Here is a 21,690-nt window from a genome sequence, read left to right as displayed (position 1 = left end):
AAAGAAATACATAGACTATAGACACAATATAAACACAGTTCCTCACTGAATGTTCTAAATGTTTAATCTACTATGTTAAATGATGATTTCTTATTATTTTTACTTAACTATAGGTTTCGAGAGGTTTGTTAACATCAGAGGTTGCACACAAAGTTGATCAAGGTAAAAGTTGTAGGTCACAAATAATGTATTTGTGATATTTAGTGTATTCGAATATCTAACGCTTATTAAAACACTTTTAATACAATTTCAAAATATTTTTTTCTATTTATTTTAAAAATACATATTGAAATTCTTTTTTACATTTAAATGTTTGTGTGAATGTTTTGCCTAAAAAAATGAGACTGACCAGAATTTTATTCCTTACTCTTAAACTGTATTTAGACAACCTTTGCTCTAAATGAAATAAATTTAATACAGTCTACTATTTAGTGTGAGTTTAGCAGATCAAGAAGCAAATGCTGCCGAGCCAGAAACTGTATGTCAAAGTAAATAACTGGTAAACAATTAAGCCAATTTACATTTTATCTCTAACAGCTACCCCCCTTATTCATTTTATGAATTCATATTTCACAGTTAAAACTTTTGCTTTCAAGCTAAGCATTGGTTTCCTCTTACCTTTGGAATCAGAAACTTGTGGCCTCTACATGCAGACAGATCAGATCTAGTTTTGTTGCTGGTTGCTGAGTCACTGAGCACTGTGGGCAAATCAGCTACAGAAACACATTAAACGCCTTGAGGAATCTGTTTTTTGATTTCATGTGCATCATTCTGACAGAGGTCAAGTGAATCTACCGCCTCCCTACTGTACAAACGTATTTATAAACAACCTACTGTGTCTCTCATATACTGGTAACCTAGTTTTTGGCATCATACATATTGGAGATATTGGAATGTACCTTATTCTTATCTTGTTTTCATAGTTTGCACCTACTGTTGTGTTATTTGAGTCTTTATGTGCATTATATTTTTGTATCTGCAGTCTGTGCAGCTGCTGCACAGCAGTTTCCCTCGGGATGAGTTCTATTTCATCTCATCTCATCTCATCTTCAGATTCAGATTTCTACAGACTGACGGCAAATTCAACACACCAAATACATCTCAGAAATATTATTGGTAAGTCTGTTGTCGACATTTCCATCTAAATATGTTCACAAAATAGTTGTAATCCTTACAGAGTTATCACTGTAACAGAAACTTTCGCTGTCCAGGGTGCTGAATCAATCTTTCAACAAAGAACAGCTCTTCTTCCAAAGTTTTTCATAATTATCTGTACCAGGACTTAAATCCCAGTAGGCTAAAACAAACAGAACATCAGCCTTCACAGATCATTTATCTTTGTCAAAATCCCAGTTGGCCTACGCTAGATGTTATTTGAAAGTTTGTAAGCTCAGTCACAGTCTTGCTTTTCCTTTCTGATATCATTTTACTGCTGAACATAAGAGCAACTGCCACACAGGATGTTCTGTAATTATTTGCACAGCTGCATTCAGGAAATTGTTTTAAACACTGTGTTATTCCTTGAATCAAACATCTAAATCCCACTTTGTTGTCATCTTCTTCTGATTAAATTGTTGGGGATGAGAGAGAAAAATCAGGTCACTTTAAAAATAATGCACTCTATCTAATGTCGTTATGTCCCCTTATTACTGCTCTTTTGCATTATCTATCTTTTAAAATACATTCCGCTCCTTCGACTTAAAGGGTTTTCCCACTTACACAATTATTTTAGGGTCAAGGGAATATTTTCTGTGGGTCGGATCATTATTATAGGGACTGAAGCTCATTCTGCTTTTATGGCTTCTGAAAGTAACTCAGGTTAAGAGTGTCAGATAACAATACTGAAAGAGTCTATAGCCATGCTCTGTGAAGCTGTAGGCACAGCAGTGCCCCGAGGTAAATGCTGTCATATAGTCAGTATAATACAGTATATATAATATCAGTTTTTATAGGACTGCCCGTTGAAATTGAGCATGTTAGCATGCTAACATTTGTTGATTGTCAGTAAACACAAAGGACAGCTGTCATGTTGCAGACATGTGATCACGAACTAAATTATTTGACAAATTTGAATTTTACCTGATGATGGTGCTTGATGAAAAGTTGCAAGATCACCAAAATTGTTAGAATTCATCCTGACATCTGAACCGCATTTTATTGCAATTTATCCAATAGTTTTGAGACATTTCACTCAAAACCTCATTCTCATGGCGCAATAGGAAATGTCAGAGGATCACCGAAATCAGTAAGGTTCATCCTCATGATAAATGTCTGAGCAAATTTCATCTAATGGTTGTTGAGATAATTAAGTCTGGACTAAAGTGCTGGACTGACCAACAGACCAGCAATGCTAGAGTCATGCTGCTAGCATAGCTAACGCAGAAAATACACCAAGCAGCGGTTAAGTGCGACTCTTCTCAGTAATTACAGTTTTCTGCAGGCGGGAGGTGTGTTCATGTGTTCAAAATAGAATTTTTTTTTTCTAACATAGATCAACATGTAAATAAAGTTTTACCTATCCTAACTTTTAGGCTGCAATTCCCCTGAAGAATCAAATGGTTGTAGCTTTCCATAACCGCTGCATGGCAGCTTGCCCGAAGCTGCACTTTGCCACTGTTTGGTGTGTTTATGGCATAAATACATAACTACAACATGACAAACAATGATACATATTGCTTTTCATAGTGTATCCTTTGCATAAAATTTGTCTGTGCAATAGAAGTGTCTTCTCTGATTAACTGAAAACAAATCCTACATGAAGAGAATGTGTACACCATGGGGCTCAGTTGCTTTTACTTATCTCTAACTACAGAAAATCTGAGCTTTAATTATCTAGTTCTTTGCTTTTGTGTTATTTTAGTGCTGCTGTTATTTGTCTCCACTGTTCTTTGGCAAATAATGTGGTTTTAAGGCAGCTCACCATCATAACTGTAAGAAGTCTCTTTTTTTTCTCCTCATTCTTTCAAGCAGCAGTAAGAGAACTGAAACATTTTTTAATGATGGCAGACCAAATCGATTTCAAGGTCACATGAGGCCTGTGGATGGAGGAGATTTAGCAGCCTTTTCATTTCAACTGAAGCTGCTTACTCAAGAGGATTTATATAAAGAACAAAACAATTAAAGAAACATACAACCATTTAATGATTACACATTCGCATTAAACATTCAAACATGTACACTATATACAGTACATCTAGATCAGTGGTTCCAAACTGGTTGGTTGTGGTCCAAAAGTGGGTCATGGGTCCATTCTGAATGGAGTGACTCGTGAATGTGTCAATTTTTTATAAAAACACACTTTATTTTGAGGTTCAACTCATATCTGGCACAGAGCTTTTATTTTGATGTGTCATTTGTGTTTACTCTTGCTGTGTTTTACTTCTTTATGTTGTAAGCCAGCATGTTGTTTACATTGTGTGAAATAAAACTGAATATGTGATAATTTATTATGTGTGGACCTTGAAAAAACGACTAAGAGAAATCTGGACTGCAAGACTGGACCAGCTGGGAACCACGGATGTAGACTACACTGACCTGTGTACATTAATTGAAAAGAAAATGACTTAGTGGCCATGTTTCCAACCAACATTTAGCACTGCACATGACTAATTTCACCCCTTTGAGAAATCCAGGTCACCTGCCGTCCTCCCACCGAGCAATGTGCTCTGAAGCTGTGAAATGCACACAAACATGCACGCACATTAAAGAAACAATGCAAATATGCACAGAATTTTGCATGTTGAGCCTAAAAACACTGCAAAACTAGAATTAACACCTTACCAACCAGTCAAGTTACAATTATGGATTTTGCTGCAAAGAAGCTACAAATTCTTAGTGTATGCTTCAAACACATCTTTCACCCAGCAGCACAGATGATCTATACCAGCACCACAGTTTCAGAGGTTAGTATCACCAGTTCAGTATCCGTCTTACAATAAAGCTGTAGCTGGAGTTGCCAGAGTTTCGAATGCTTTTGATTTATATCCATTCTCCATGCACCTTGGTAATACGCAAGGTTGTGAAGTTGTGCCAGAAAGTTGTACCTTCACGCTGACATTCAGTATCAGACCAAGTGTCATTTTTCTTTACCTGAGTTATGACAATGAAACGTGGCCAGAACACTGTGATGTCTAAAAGGTCAAAGTTGACCTTTGACCTTTTGGATATAAAACATCATGACTTCATTATTATACCTAATAGACGTTTGTGTGAAAATTTGACATAATCATTATTTGAATTCTTGAGTTATAGCCAAAAAAACTTGTTTTGAGAGCTCACAGTGACCTTTGACCACCAAACTATAATAAGTTAATTCTCCAACGTCAGAGTGAACGTTTGTGCCAACTTTTATAATCCCATCAAGGTGATCCTGAGATATTGTGTTCATGAGAATGGGATAGACATCAAGTCAATGTGACTCTCACCTCTGACCACCAAAATATAATTAAAAAAAAAATAACCAATAACCAAAAAATAATTGTGTTTGCAAGAACGAGACAGACAGAAGGACGGATAGACAAAACCAGACACATAATGCCTCCATCCACATTTGTCACTGGCACAGAGACATAAAAAAGAGGTAGTTCAAAAGTAGCTGTGAGGGAACTGTTAGTAATGTTAAAACGTGACATAAGAGACTAAGACTCCAATTGCTTATAGAAACACACACACACACACATCCACACTCACACACACACACACACACACACACACACAGAGTTATCTGGAGGAACATAGCTTCGTGTCTGCCTCAGGCTGTGTGATATCCACTTATCATTTTATCACCAATTAAAACAATATAGCAATGAAGGCTGGAAATTACTCTGATGGGAGAAGGAGAACTGTGTGCTTATAATCAGCTTAATTTATGCATTTAACTCGTTGCTTCAGTGAAATGTTGCTCTTATTTTGAGAGGAGGGGTGGGAAAATGGGTGATTGAAAAACATTCATGTTTGTTTAATTTTGTGATCTCTATACTGCAGTTTAATACTGCTGATATATTATGTTATACTCACTTCCTCTTTGGATCAGTCCTTTTTTACATTATCACAAACTACAACGAGGGAGACACTGAGAGGTCTTCAAACAGCAGGTTGTAAAAATGTCGTCCTGACAACACTGACCACATTCAGAGCAGATCACTCATTCAGCTATGAGTGATCAATACCAGATTACACACCAAACACTTGCAAAGATGCACTCAAGTGGGCACAACTAAACATCTGCCACTGTCTCATTCCTGACAATCAAAGTGTTATGTGTGTGTCTAAACACTGCAGGCCTTTGTGGAGCTGATGTATATTGATCCCTCAGAGGCTCTGAATGACGAGCAACTGAGTGCCATTGATTTAGACTGAGTGCCATGTTTAAATGTGTAGGCAGGATCACACAGAGCATTCAATATTGTGTTCATATCATTAATGGACACACTGGATTAACATTTATAGCAACACTCTGCTGTGATTATCAGTGACAGGGGCTGGGAATCAGGTAATACTAATTGTCTGGACACAGTTGTGCACAGCAGTTACTACTATCCAAACAAATACAAAACCCAGCAAAGCTCTATTAAGGGATATTTTTTTTACATGAATCAAATCAATATGTAATGTGAAAGGCTTATAGCACTGAACTGATCACCTGAGTCTGCAGCCCACACTTTTAGTTCACTGCTTTAGTTTTCCAGCCTTCAGATTTACTTTGCAATCTCAAACTCCCACATATGTTACTCAGGAGTTGGTGGACTGGGGTGCCTTCTTGGCTTAAAGGTTAAGGCACTGACCATGAACTGCAGTATTCTCTCCATGGTCATCTCTTATAACGGCATAAAAAATACTTAAAAATTATTTTTTAAAAAAGGAGTCGGTTGATCAAACTCGAACCTAATTGTTCAGGGAATATTAAACTTTCATTTGTGTGTTGAATAGTCATATTGGATGTGGGACTAGACAACTGTTTGCAGGTATAATCCCTCTAGAAGTCGATGGTATATCAAGCCTGTTTGTGCTGTTTAAATGGTCAAACATTACTGTAAACATGCTGCATAAGTCACCCTGGATGAAATTTATCCTCTGCGCTGAGGGCAGGAACCTTTTCCAGAATGGCTTGTCACCACCATTATCACCAATCATACTCAGGCAAAGGCCGGGGCTCACATTGAATCCTGTTCTAATGATATTAAGGTCACAGGTTCAGAGAGACAGATCTGTTTCACCATGAGGTCTAGAGTGTGGTGGACAGGCCAGTCTTCCTCACAAGTTATTAACTCTGGACATGCTGCTGCAGTTAAAGAAAATGCAGCCAAATGTGTGCAGTTTTCAGAATTATGTGAACAATGGTAAGTGCTAAAATTTTAAATTCCTATTATTGCCTATATCAAATATTTCTCCCGTTCCATTTGTGGGGCAACAGTGACTGAAGGGTTTCACCAATTTAAATGTTGTCAGCCCATTAAATGGTGGCTATCAGTTGTTATCACTATGATGCTTCCTATGTTTGTTTTACACATCCACCACAGCGATCTCCTCTCTATGTGGACTTTTTCGCTTCCTTGTTTAATTACAGCAACCACTAGAGGTCACAGCTGAGCAATTAGTGTACATGTAGGAGATAGAGAAGGGCTATACTGTATAATACCTAAAATCTATGCTCCTGATGACAACTGATTTAATGGGTTGTTTCCACTCCTCTTAACCTATAAGTAGGTGTAAAAGCTCCCCTCTAACCCATGCGTGTGAGGCTGATAACTACTGACAACACCCTTTTAATTGCACAACCACATCTGAGCAGAAAGGTCCAGCACATCCTGTTTGGCGGTCATCTGTACAGAAGCGAACTATACCTTAACCCTAACCCATGTGGAGTCTTACCATGCAGGCAGATGTATCGGTTCTGTGTTTTACAGCGCTGGTCGTTCCAGTTAAAGGCACTTGACGCCTGCAGCTCTACACAGTTTCCAAAGCTAGACAGAGAAAGAGCAGTAAGTGACCCCTTGTGCTGAGGTTTTTCTCTGCATCTGCATCATTTTAAGCCGCTGATTAAAAAAAGTTTTACTGTAAAATTTTCTGACCAGAACAAGAGGATGCTGTAGTTTTTACTACAATAACTAACAAAGCGACAAACACAAATCCCCAAATTTGGCCAAATAGTCTCAGATATAAAAATCAGACAATAATATTTCATTTATATATGATTAAAATTAGTGATAGATAGATAGATAGATAGATAGATAGATAGATAGATAAAAAAGGAGTGGGGGAGACAGAAAGAGAGAGACATCTAGTGTTCAGAGTGAGGGTTGCTGGTTAGTATAAAAATGTAATTTACTTGAGACAACTGTAATGAATAATAGTAATTTAAAAAATAAAGATATTTTTAAAAAAGAAAAAAAACTGCAGTATGTATCTTTTGCAGTAATCTTTAAGTCATATTGTAGATTCATGGACTCACACATCAGTTGATAAAAAAAAGCCTGAAGCTCTCTGCAAAAAAGTAATTTTCTTCCTTTCAGATGATGTTTTAAGTTTGTTTGTTTGTTCAGCTCCAGTGCACCTGTCCATGTCTGTTTATGATGTTCTTTGCAGTAGCTAATGTCTGTTGGTAAATGTGTCTCTTACCCTTGGTTGTCAGGTTGCCCGAAGGCAAAGCTGCTGTATCTAGGGATCTCTCCTGTGTCCCAGCGAAATGAATCTTTCAGGGGCTTATATGTCAAACCTGTGGAGCAAAAACATTGCTGCTTTATCCTCGCTGCATCTCCACAACCTCCACCTGGCAGCACATCTGGCCAAAACGAAAGCAGAGTCTGGCTCTTAATTTGGTCAAGTTGCCTGCTGTTAGAAAACATTATGATATCTTAACATATATTTGGACCAACAAGAAAGACTGTACCGATCCAGAAGTTTCGTGTCTCAAAGTCAGTGTTGGTGACCTCGTTGCTTGTCTCCAGCTGACTGAGATAAAATGCCAGGATGTCCTGAACCTTTTGATTGTGGATTTGAGCTAGAATACCACCTCGTTCCTGGGGGTGTAACAAAAGCAAAAGCCACACTGAAAGCAGAATGAAAATCATTGTATGTAAAAGTATACAGTATAATAGGGCTTTGGAGCTTGTCTCACTCTCTCAGAGGGCAACACACACCTGTCTCTCACCTGACAGTGACTCTTAGCTCCATAGTAGGTGTCGGCTTCTGATGATACCACGAAGCAATCACCATCTATCATCACATCACAGCTGTGGAAGGGAAACTGCACTTTCTCTGTTGGGACAAAAGCAACTAAAATGTGCTGAAAATAAACAATAATTATGGTGACCATCAATCATGGCTCAGGTTCAATTAACAGACTTGAAAATGCTGTAATATTTTAAACGTCCAGTGTGTAGGATCTAGGGAGATATATTGGCAGAAATAGAATATAAGTATGTTTTGCACTGTCATGTTTTTAACAGGGAGAAGTTTCAGCTGGTTGCAATCTGCAATACTCAACATTAAATGCCACTAAATCCCCCTAAATCTTACACAGTGTTCCTTTAAACCATTACAGTTGTAAATGGGAACGAAATTTGCAAAGGTATGTTCAGGGAGAGTAAAAAAAGAAACTCAAATTAAGTGAAAGGAAATAATTATGTTGTCTATTTAGCTAGAGGATAGAAGAGCATAGGACTGCACTATGACATTTACACTCAGTAATCAAAGGTGGTAAACTGTGTCACTTCCACTTACTATACACTGGAAATCTCATAACCACCTTTCATGCTAATGCTTTAACCGTGTTATTACTATGTCAAACCTGGCATCTCTTGAGATAAATACAGAAAGTAGCAGCATCCAAATTAATTCCTTCGGTGTGCTTTTGAATTTGAAGCCAATCTGTGTCTCAGAGTACAAATTGCTGAGGTATATAAAAACACAAAGACGCAACCTGCACTTACCTGCACACTCAGCACCACCAAAGCCAACATCACACAGGCAGGAGCATTCTTCTTCTTTAAAACGGCCGTGTACACACTGCACACTGCACCGCACTGAAAAACAGACACTTGGAAAAGTGAGACCAGCTTCTTTATGAACATTAAAGGAAACAGACCAATGTAATGAGTACTTAAATGAATGCTATGATGACTGGTACCCTGGCAGAGGCGTCCAGTGAAGCCCGGGTCACACGAGCACTTGCAGGATGAGATGTTAAGATGGCCGTGCTGACCACAGCTCATTCGACACGGATTTTTTGGAATCTCTGATAACAAAAATACACACAAACCATCAAACACACACATGCACATGAAAGCTGCAAAATTAACATCTGAATACAGTACATCAAATCATTTGACCCAAATGAGTTTTCACTGTAGACAAAACTTTGTTTCTAGTTGAATAAAATAAGCAAGATAGAACACACACAATGCTTCATGGGCAAACTTTTATAGAAAATAACTGATAGAAATAATAAACCAGAAATTGTCTTGAACAGCATAATGGATGTAACTACATTAGTGGAAGTAGCAGTGGTATACCTTTGAGTACAATGAGTATGACATGCATGTCTGTTTCAAGGCTTTGTATTACATCCTTTTGGAGTGCCCTAATGAAAACTTATGAAATATTCAAGGCAAATCTCATTACGTGCACCCTCAGAAACATGTTGTGAACAGCAAAATTGGCTTCAGCAGCAACCTATATATTCACATATTGTCTTACCACATAATCCACCTACATGGTCCCACAGTCTAAAGCAGCCCGACATGGAAGAAGTGCAGAGAGAGCAGTACAGCCCTGTTTTATAGGGCATCACCAGCAGACCATTCACCTCCCAGTTACCACTGTAGCAACACAAATACATACTGCAGAATGCACACTCACACAAGATCTAGAGATTTTTCATGTTCAAAATGTCAAATGGGGTCGGGGCAGGATACAACAATAATCACATTCTGAGTTTCACATTATCTTTTCTTTTAAAGATATACTATGCAGAAATTGTAGGTTATGGGGCGTCCAGTAGCTCAGTTGGTAGGGCGGGTACCCCATGTACAGAGGCTGTGTCATCATCGCAGAGGCTGCGGGTTCGAATCTGGCCCTCTGCTGCATGTCATCCCCACTCTCTCTCCCCCTTTCACGCTATATCTGTCTTGTCTCAAATAAAGGAAAAAAGCCAAAAAATTGTAGGTTATTGTTTGCTTACAAAAGTGAAAGTGAAAGCCAACCCCAGTTTCATTCTGCTTGGCATTTCGCCTCACTATATTTGTGTTTTTCAGCATTGTCCATGATTTCTACAGCTTCCTCTTGGATTCATGCTGCTTATGGTCTGGCACCTAGTTACTACATTTTTCTAAAATCCTGACAAGCAGCAACATCTGCGGCTGAAAAATGAAGCTAACGCAGAAGTGCTAAAAACTGCAGTTCCTCTAATGGCCACTTGAGGTCCTGCTCCAAAAGTGAGTCAGTCCGTACAGACCCCCATAGTAACATGCCCAAATTATCAACAAAAATAAACACAACCTGCTATAAAAAAGGTACAGTTCTTTGAATTTTACATTTTTGTACTACAACCCACCTGTTTAATTGTTATCAAGGCTTAATGAGTTAGGATCTCTCTTGTTTCTCCAGTGTCCTCCACTCCCTTCTTGTTGAGTGATGGTCCCCAGTTTGTTTCCCCTGTCTGTGTGTGTCTCAGGCTGGGTGTGGCTGCTCTCTAGCTCTCTCTGCTCTTTACACACCTGCTGCTCATCTAGCTCCTCAAAATTGCAAGCTACCTGATTTAAGCCAGGCTTTGTTCTCCAGTCTTTGCCAGATCATCGTAAACCCCTCTGTGGTAACACCTCACCCTTCATTTTTAGTTTTTTTGTGATTCCAGAAGGTTTTTTTTTTGTAGGATCCTTGTTTTTGGAAACCTGCTTAAACCTGTCTTTGCCTCTATGCTTCAGATCTGTCAAACTCAGCAGCTTTGTCCAGCCACTTCCAGCCTTGTCTTTCTTGCTCTCTGTGGAACGACACCTGCACCCCTTCCCGTTTTACTTTCAAAAACTGAACATTAAACAGTTTAAATGTCCCAAACACTGCAAAATAAGAAGAAAATAAGAAATACAGGCAGAGGGCAGAGTCTCTAATCTCTAATCTCTGCCAATTAAAACACCACTACACACTTCTGCTGTAGTGGGTCATAACTGATAAATGAGAGGAATGTTTTTTTTTAGGGAAATCTTGCATAGTATACCTTTAATATCTGTTTTATTTTGTTCAAAACTAAGCATAATAACAGTATTTATTTTGTCATTTTTCTGTGTCTTTCTGCGATTAATTTAAAATGTCGTTTTGGTGGGGAAAAGTAATTATTAGAAAAATAATTATTACCCAGGGTAATATGCACAGACAAAAATCTCCCAGACATCTCCTTCTCTCAGACACAACTGGCTAGCACAGCCCACGTGACTCGAAGTGGCCCACACAAGCTACAAAACAACAGAAGATTTAGACACACTATATCAGTACTTTTAAAAAATAAACACACACATAAATATCTGTGAGTATCTGTAAAAGTGAGATGCAACACAAACATATCTGCTTGTTAATACCTGTGTATAGTGTTGGCAGGTGGCATTCTCCCTGCACTGCCCACTCAAGTAGAGAAAATCTTTTCCCTCCTCAAACCAAGACTGAATGGCGTTAGAAAATGTGGTGTGACCATATGCAGAGAGATGCGTGTTCCAGCCAACATGACTGAAAGAGGAAGGGTATTGAGGAGGAAGGTCTGTGTGGCACGATGCTGCCCTCTCCTTTGCCAGTAAGGCCAGCTTCTCACTCCATTCCTATAAGGAAAATAATAATACTTTATTTCATTCAAGGTCATTGCCACTGAGTCAGCAATGAGGAGACCCAATGTGCCCCACCCCACAAATAAATTCATAATCTGAAAACCAATTCCCTATTAAATTAAATCAATTATGATAAGCAAGTACAGCTATACAGTAGGTATATTATATAAATATACAATAAATGAAGGCACCTACTGTCTACATAAATTTCACATGCAGTGCAACAAAAATGAGTGACACTTTACTCTGACTTCCTGTGGACTCTCTGACAAATATAATGTAATTAAGGCATTAACGTTAGTTACATTAACATTAGTTGAATACGCCCATGAGCTGAATTCTGGCTACAGCAACACCACTTGGACAAACCACATGCAGATCTGCAGCACACCGCATATTTGAATGTTGGGGGGGATGTGTGTCCCCCCAAAATATTCTAATTACTGCCTTGATATTGTTATACAACTTCCCTTTTTAAAAATTATGGTGAAACTTGGCTAAGTAAAATGTAATTTTGTTATGCACTTTTCAGCCTCCTCTGGCTGCATCTTACATGCACACAGGGGAGGACTGCTACCCAGCAAGCTTACAGAAAACTGTCAGAAGAGGTTAATGGTAAAATGATTTTATTGAACCTGTGTTTCAAGATCATTCTTTGTATTTCGCTTACATTGTTCAAAAGTAGTTTGCTGAAAATAAAATTGTTTCAACCGTTCTTTTCAATCGCCTCTTAAACACTGCCTGTTCGAGGGGGGGATATCATGCCATTATGCACCCTCACTGTTCTGCAAATAAGCCATGATCAGGGAGTGGGGCAACTGAGTGATCCTGCTTTTAAGTCGCCATGGGAGTCTGTATTAATATGACAGCCAGCAGGGCGGGTCTAAGGGCAGCACAGGTATGATGTTTTGAAGGCGCATTATGTGTGCAACTTACTGCCGGAGATTGAAAAATCAGCTAGCAGCATTTAAGAGAACAAACAGTAGCTGTAAATGTCCACAAATTAGAATAACAATGAGATTAAGGATCTTTGGGTCACCCACCATATAACAGAGACGGTAAAATTATTGTTATTTTACAAGTTATACCAATTGTTATCCTTAAGAAAGCACTGCTGACGTGCATGTTACATGTCACACTAAAGGCAGACGCTGTTGTTTCACGTCGCAGGTCACACCTCTTTTGATTGTGGGATGCCGGCATGCTGTTTATAATAATCACACAGTGGAGGCACATTGCTGCCATCATTTGGCTCTTTGTAAAAATGCACGGAGGTATTAAGGAGAGAATTCATAGTGGCCTTACTGCATGATTCCCTCTGTAAAAGGGGCTAATGTTGGGGTCAAACAAACCCTCAGTTTATATTTATATTGTATAATTCTGTCAGATTTGACTGATTTGTCACGGGTCATCTGTCAGCTGCCTCATGTCTGTCAGAAACCCATAAAACTTTTCTGGGTTTTTAATGAAGGAATTCTGAAGCCATTAATTCCACATAATTAATGAATAATCAATTATGTATTTGCATATATAATTAATTGGCAATTACATCAGTAATTACCAACAGGAAATGTTCATCATGAACTCATTTAACTACCAAAATATGTGACAGGCGTCTACTGGACTTGAAGCTGCACCTTTAATCTGAAATGAAGGTCATATTATACTTTGTAGATACTGATTAAAACTGGATGAAAGGAAAAACTCTTTGGCATGAAGGTCAGTCTTAATAGTGCATGAGTGATTTTCTACCCACTTAATCCTTTTCAGGGGTCGGTGCCAGTCTTACAGCGGTCGTACAGCAGGCAACAGGCAGGGAGACACCTTGGGCAAGCTGCCAGTGCATTGCAGGGCCAACAGACACAGACTGACACTCATTGTGTGCTACACTGATGGTATAAACACTTCACTGTGGGGCACATTTCCCAAGATTTGCAGTGGCTGATTCAAATAAACAGCACACAAACTTTCCACAATCCATCACTCTGCCATGTTTGCTGTAGCACAAATCTCACATTCAGGTACTCTGAATGCAGGGAGAGGCAGCAACATGTTACAGGTTCAAGCTTTGTAGGAAAAATGTAACAAACTTAATGACTTGAGTAGCACTTGCTAATATTAATAGCTTATGAGTTAAATAAAGAATTTACTATGTTTCTTTTTCCGTACCTCGTCAGGTTGTTCTAATTCACTGTTCGCACCCTAACTTAATATGACCCACACAAACATGAGCCAAGAGGCTGGGATCACATAACTAGCTCACAGCAGACTGTCCCCTCTCATATGTGGGGAAAAAAGAGGGATGTCAGGTGGCATGTAAAGTGGATCAGGCCCCTAGCAAGTGCACAAGTCTTTGAGGACTGTTTTACAGAGTGGCCAAACTGTGTAACTAAACTTCGGGGTCTGCCGCGAGATGCTTTTGGGCTCAAAAAACTTTATTTTTCCATAGATTAACACTGGGAAAGAGATATCTGCAAATCAGTGGATGCTATTTTGTGCATTATAACCCCAACAAAAAACGTGTTTCCCCATCAGGATTTTAACCACTCGGCTGGATAACATTTCAAAAGTCTGCAAGAACCGTATAATTAAATCATTTTATCCCCATTCAAGTTAGCGGAGGGCTTAACTGGAAGTTAGCCGCTTGTCCTACAGAAGTTAGAAGCTCGGTCGGCTAAGTCTTTACTGTGCTTGCTCTATGAGTCCAATGGTGGGGCAGATCTGGGGAGTTGAACATTTTAGGCATCATGCAGCAGTAGGCATTTTTCATAGGAGAGAACAAGGTCCAGCCTCCAAGGCTGTATCCAGTTCTCTTTATACATCATGTGGTGCATGAATCAAACTCCCTAAGAACCAGGCCTTCCAGGAAGTCCCTCAGCCTTGATGTCAATATTTCCCCATGGCCAATCGTGGTCTTGCAGCAAAAACAAAAAAAGAAAAGATTAAATAGATCCCCTGCAGCCCAAAAGCATTTTCCACCACAAACCACAAAGGTCAAACAAGGTCAATTGTGACTTCTAATATTAATTTTTGTGCCTGGAGTTTTTATATTTGTAAAACGTTCCCTGAGCCAAGAAAAGCATTTTAAAAAAAATTGTGAATTCATTATAATGTAAAGTCTATGAGAATAAAGAGGTCCCATCCTGGTTTATGTAACATAACTTGATGATGCCCAGTACGTAACCCGTAGGGGTGCTAACCCAGCTAGCAATTTCTAAAAATGTTCTGAGAATGGTACAATGCGATGTTTTAGTAACATTTTCAGCGGAAAGTTTTCTTTCAGTTCCCAGAACGTTTCTTTTAAAGTTAGGGTAACATTCTCTTTAACCATAAAAAAATTGTTAATGTTTTTTTTATCGTTAACATATCACATCACATTTTCATTCAAAAAATAGTCTGTAATCTCAGTCCTCAATAACATTTTCTGAATGTTGCTTTTAAAATGTCCTACCTTTGTTATAATGTTACATCTTGGTCAGCATTTAACCTTAAAGGAACATTATTTAAAATGATAAGCATCCTAAAAAAGTTTATTTAACATTAGAGTAAAATGTGTTTTTTAAAATATTATTGCAACTTGTTGGTAATGTGAGCCAATGTTGGGGAACATTCCCTGCTAGTTGGGTAATTTTTAAGATATACAATGTGCACAACTTTTTATAAAATATCAAACATGTTATGCTTTTGTGTCAGGTCGTGTTTTCTTTATTTGGTCCCTACTTGCTGTCAGATTTCCCTCCTCTGCCCTGATGTCTGACTTACTGATTGCTCACTCATGTACCGGACCTGTTTTTTGTGATTTAAAACGTTGATTATCACTTGCCTGATCTACCTCTGAGTCATGAATATGGGCCTATTCTCTGTGAGCCTGATAATACGACCACATATGATTTGCTGCCCTAGTAGTGTAAGGGATAACAATTTGAAATTTAGTCACTTCTGTTCCTAATCCCACTAACTCACTGTTACTTTGACATTTTGTGGATTCAACTTGTCTTCTCCCTTGACACTAATGTGTGGTGTATAAGAGCTGAGCCCCCTTGACCTCATTGTTCAGGCTGCTCTCTCATGTCAGCCAGCCAAAGTCATCAGCTCACACTTTGATGCCACTTGAGGTCACTGAGCAATATTTCATCAGAGACATTTCATTTCAAAGCATTTCATGTTGCACCCACTGTGGGATTTGAATGTGTCACCAAGAAAGATATGGGTTTTTCCTTCTTTATGGCATCATCAACAACTGTTATATGAGCTTTACCCATTACCACTCCAGTGATTATATCACCCCTGTCCTCAAAAAAAAAAACTGCCTCCCTGTCCCACAACGGATCAAACTCAAACTTCTCCTCACTCACGAACTCCTCCATAACCAGGCCCCCTCCAGCCTCACCAGCCTGCTCCACCAACAAACCCCCCCTTTCTCCACCTTTTAAGACCAAGCACTGGACCTGGGGTAACAGAGCCCTCTTAATGCACATCCAAAACTGCAGTAATGTATCCCTGTTGTTGTGGGTATCTAGGCACTTAGACTGAGGGAAGTTTCCCATAGTTCATCTATACATATTTCTCACGCTGTTTTGATACAAAGCTGGTTGAAAATCGGCAAAGTGTCCCTTTAATGTTGTATTACCTATCTTTAGTATGTCATTTATCATTTCAGAGTGCCTTTTACTACCCTAAAAAGTGTTATATAAGTATATAAATAAAAAAAGCTTTATTTATTATAATTATTATTATAATACTACTGTTTACCAGAATTAGTGAGTCAACAAAGCTCCATATTTCTGCTGCAGAGCCCTGCAGATCTTTTTTACACATTAACATGAAGTGCTAGAGTTTGAAACGTTCTGAGAGATTAATAAGATACAGAGGTCATGGTTTAAATATCAAAAGTAAATACTGAACTTTACTTTCTGTGATGGTATGACCTCACTTCCTAAAGAGCACAAGGAAAACCTGCAGACAGGGTGTTGGGTAAGACAGGGAGGAGCATCACTCATTTCCAAAATAGTGGTATTTTATCTCACCCTGAAAGCAAAGCCTAAAGGTCTAAATTATAATCACTTCAGCACAATCTCACCACAATGCTTACTGGTTCGTTCCTCTGTGGGAAAAAAAAACATTATTCATATATTCACAAACACAGCAAAGCCGTGAGCCTTTTAACGGTTATCAGTAAAGCTCTTTAATATGCCTCTTCAGCTCTGCAAAGCTTCCCTCTGAGGGTTTTTATGGGGAAATTACCTGTAATACCAGAGTTGTGAATGCAGAATGATTATCCACATCCTCTTTTTCTCATTACTGCCTTATCAGTTGAGAACAGTTCTCCGAGGCTGAAGAGCAGTCGAAGAAAGGGGGCTCAGTCTACACGGGTGGCTTTGAGGATGTAATCTATGACAAAGTGACAGTTTGCCCTGGCACAAATCTCATATTAGGGCCCAGAGGATATGTAGTGCATTGTGGGTTTCATAATCCATCGTTACCTCTCCGTCGTAATAACATGCAGATGAGACAGTTGTGAAGATAAGTACTGTATAGCGAAGCAATAGATGGAAGAAGATAGGGAGAGGATTTACGGTGGCTGGGGTGTTTTGCAGAGAGTGGGATTAAAAACACACAAGACAAAAATTAATATGAAGAATTATAGCACAACACCTAACTGTTTTTATCACTCTGTCAAATCTACAATAGGTATTTTGTGTACTATATTTTCAATGTGTGTTTATCATCAGTATTAAGAGACCAAAAAATGAAAAATGCCTCTTATTTCTTTCTTATTCCAGTAGAAAAACTCACAAGACTCCACACAGCTAATTGATTTTGGCTTTGTTCTCACTGTCCACACTATCACTCAGCCTGCAGCAGAGCAGAACAAATGATGCACAAACACCACTATTTCACACTGTTGAGACTATCAACACCACAGAGGAAGACAGTTCAAATAAAGACATTTTTTATCCATGTCTTTGTTAAGCGATTTCACTTTTGAAAAAAGATTATGTCTTTATGGCGTTTTTTGATGGACTTGTAACAGTTACCCTTTACAGGAAACACATCAAATAGTCCCACTCTCAGGTGTCCGTGCTGTTGTGGGCGAACTAGAGACATTTGATTAATTAAGCGCTTTGTGTGTCATGTTGTGCTTTATCTGGAACTATGATTAGGGGCGTAGCACCAAATTTTGAATATGCTGCCACTGTACTTGGTGCAGTTAGATCACGAAACAGAAAAAACACAGCTCTGAACCAAATTTCTGGACTTCATTTTCAGCTCTGCAAGCCTGTTGGCTCACGTCCAGATCAACAGGGTCTCACATCCTTGCACAACATGTCTGATCATTACAAACACCATTATTATCATTACTGTTTTTCTCTGGGTTTTGCACAGCAGCTGCAAGCTTTGTTGAATCCAAGATCATATTGGTTGCAACACATGGACAAATATGGAGTGGTTGGAGAGAGTATACAGCAGAGAAAAGTGACACTTAACTAGAGACAAACATGCAAACTAAAACTGCGTACCACCTCAAGTTTTTAAAGGACCAGTGTTTAGGATTTAGGGGGCTATAGTGTAATATAATATAGTAATTACTAGTCCATATGTGCACCGCAACTACATGCAGACTTCAGGGGATTTGCCCACCACACCTTTGTGCAGACCCCACACCCATATGTTGGTGCCAACTTTACCAAAAATGCAGATAAACAGGCTAATAAAAGCTGCTTTGTAACAACATAGACTTTTAACTGCTGTGACAGAATGAAAATATAGCGCTTTATTTTCGTCATTCAAGCTGCAATTCCACCTTCGACTACAATTTGGGTTGCAGAGGCACAGTGGCGCTGTCCATGTTTTCACTCATTGACAGCACAGGCAGAATAAAAAGCAAGTCAACGTTATATATGAAGTATTTTTAAACAAAACGGGCACGGGCAGTGGATTAAATGAGACAAAGGGCTTTGTCAGTCTCTATCTACTGCAATTCTCAATGTTCTTGGGTAATTTCAGATTAATTGGGCCCATTGAGGAGAAAAATGGATGCAGACAGACAGACAGATAGGAGGACAGAGTTTCTTCATTTTATAGCAGGATGTTTTCTTTAGTGTATAATCACCTAAAACTGAATTTTTTTAAAAAAGGGAGCACCCACTAGCAGGTGCTGGGCTGGCGACCTGTCTCTGGCAAGTTGAACAGTGTCAGAAAAACACTTATTTTTAACAAACATGAAACTGTTCTATTCAGTGTTTTTACCGATTTTAATCACCTGATCCTTGTTTTGAGGGAAGACTTATCTGCAGATAATTCGGCCCCCAGGAAAAACCTCCTAACAATCAACACTAAAGGATTTAACTGGTTGCAATCTGCTCGCTGCTAGATGCCACTAAATCTCCCTAAATATTACACACTGCTCCCTTAAAGAGAGTGCAGACTGTCAGTCATGTTAAATTGCCTTAAATAAACATCTAGGCAACAGCAGCATTCATACCATTCGAGCCCACACTGAGGAAAAAGACAATAGATGCCACAAACCATTTTTTGCATGTTAGCTGCCATGGGTTTGACCCGGCTGCGGAGTCTATTGTGCTGGGCAACAATCTGCGAGTGCTCCTTCACCCCGAGCCCTGGAAGAAAACAGAAACGCTCATTTAGTAACTATGCCTCCACGGCTGTCACCATGGCAACAGAATGCAAATGTGTTGGCGGGATGTTTGTGTGTGTGTGTGTGTGTGTGTACTTAAGAGCATGGGTTAATACAGTCTGTCACAGTTTCACTAACAATTCAACTCAAGGGTCGACTGAGTTCACCACAAAAAAATGTCAGTCAAATCTCAAAACCATATTTTTAGCTAAAAATCTTGTCATGTACTGAGTGAACAAGCATACCCTGAAAACAGATGCCAATACAAGCTCAGAAGGCTTTAGGCCTATATACAAGCATAGGTGTAGATGTTGTAGATGTTGACTATATATATGTATATATCTACACCAATGCTTATATACGCATTTTCATAAAAACATTAAAGTACTGGAGGCCCTCTACTTTGACAAAATTTAAGACATTTACACCACAAATTGATACAGAAAAGGCACAAATTGGTGCATAAAAAAATCACAAAAAAATGCAGAAAATTAAGTGTTCAACATTATCTGGCGGAGGACCCCTAAACACATGTCCCCCTGTAATGATGGAACTTAACCTACACCCTTGTATATAAGAACAATATAAATGTAATTATATAACCGTGTCTTTATAGGATAAGTTGTAATTGACAAAGATACTATAAATTGTTACACAAATAAAAAGTCCTGATAACTATGCTATGTATTGTAAATAATTTATCATAGGTTTATATTCTCCTTATAATGAAATGGGTTAATATTTCTTGAAATACATCCAAATTTAATAAATCCTATATTACATTAAATTGGGTGTGAGATCCTAAAATAATTATTGTCAGAACAGATTATGGAGTAATAACGTTTTAAAGTGGACTTGCTACTTTGATCAAAGTCACTTAATAATTAGCCTACATCTGAGCACATTTCTAAAGAAAAAGTTAAAGTGTAGAGATTCAGCTTCCCAGTGATGGGTTAATGATTTTGCTCGTGTTTGGCAAAACGCCATCAAAATGGCAATTTGTTGAGCTGGTGCCAAACTTCTGTAGCACAGCAGGCAGTGACAGAAAAAGTTGGGCTGTTGGTGCTTTGCCAGATGGATTTGGACAGCTAAGAGAGCCCACTTGAGTCTAAAGCTTAAAGGATTGCAAACATAAGATAAAAACTTCCATACAGCTGTATCATCTTACATAATTACTTACTAGGCCTATATCATAAATCAAAGGGAAAAGGTCTAAATTCAAATGAACAATATGTGCTCGTTCACCAAGTTCATCCTGCACTACCACTGCCTACACTTCTGTCCCTCGTGGCCACCTGTCTCGCGCACAGCTTGTTTACCGGTGATGGTGGGCTTGTGGAGCTCCGGTGTGCCCGTGATAATCCGGTTTGCGTAGACGCACGCGGGCAGCAGGGACAAAACGACGCACAGATCCAAACACCGGGACGCTGATCCAGACCCCATTGTGGACTCCTAAAGTGTCTCCAGCGAGAGTGACCACTTTGCTCCCAGTTATCCTGCCTCCTCCCTGCTCCTCTCCTCCCTCTTTTCACTTCAACAGCTTCACCCCCAGCATGTGTTGTTCACCCCGGGCTGCAGCGCAGAGCGCATGGCTCTGTTCAAAGACAGTCAACTACTCCTACTAGCAAACTCACTGTAAAGTGTCTTAAACGGTTTGTAAGACTGCTCCTGTTATTCTTTCCCTTTTTATTTAAAGCTATCCATGTTAAATTACATTTTGACCAGTTTAAAACCAAGGGAAATATCCGAAGTTACTCTTTGATGTTTTGCAGTGCTGTGGGTAGGCTACAATACATGCACGAGGAACATTAAGTTATCATCATAATAATCATGGAAGAAATCATAAAGTTCAGATCGACCTCTCCTGAAAGAATAGATAGGAAGGTTTCAGGTTGAAATGTTTTCAGGCAAAAAATATTCTCAATACTATAGCCTACAGTTACACTTCACTAACTGTAGGCTGTGGTACTTTGAATTTGTGAAGAAAACTTTCTTTTTCTGGCATGCCTCACCAGATAACTGTGAAGTGTTGATTGATCTGGGACCACCTTTAACAGCAAACCTATATTAAAACATCTAAAAACTCTCACACAACTTGTGCTGTTCAGTCTAATCCTAACCCTCATTTATCCAATCTATGCTCAAGATTGCTACTTCAACATAACATACATTATTGCTAAAACCTTAATATTTAAAACTAAACTTAAAGAGAAACTCATCAATGCTCTTTTCAAAGCCAGA

The 21,690-nt window shown here is 38.9% G+C and overlaps 1 protein-coding gene across 1 annotated transcript; it reads right to left on the bottom strand.

Annotated features, from left to right (window-relative positions):
- Positions 1-3,460: 3,460 nt before the first annotated feature.
- LOC121945650 (C-type lectin domain family 18 member A-like) lies at positions 3,461-20,892 on the bottom strand. The gene is made up of 12 exons (XM_042489949.1): positions 20,769-20,892; positions 19,341-19,432; positions 11,571-11,804; positions 11,350-11,447; positions 9,697-9,818; positions 9,128-9,235; positions 8,931-9,023; positions 8,150-8,256; positions 7,889-8,018; positions 7,618-7,714; positions 6,871-6,962; positions 3,461-3,671 (listed from the first exon to the last, which is right to left on the bottom strand). Exons 1-12 carry the CDS (start codon positions 20,890-20,892, stop codon positions 3,634-3,636), a joined length of 1,335 nt encoding a protein of 444 aa, XP_042345883.1. The 3' UTR covers positions 3,461-3,633.
- Between the last annotated feature and the right edge of the window lie 798 nt (positions 20,893-21,690).

This window comes from Plectropomus leopardus, chromosome 1 (assembly GCF_008729295.1).
Source record: "Plectropomus leopardus isolate mb chromosome 1, YSFRI_Pleo_2.0, whole genome shotgun sequence".
Taxonomy (NCBI): domain Eukaryota; kingdom Metazoa; phylum Chordata; class Actinopteri; order Perciformes; family Serranidae; genus Plectropomus; species Plectropomus leopardus.
This window is presented reverse-complemented; position numbering and strand designations above follow the sequence as displayed.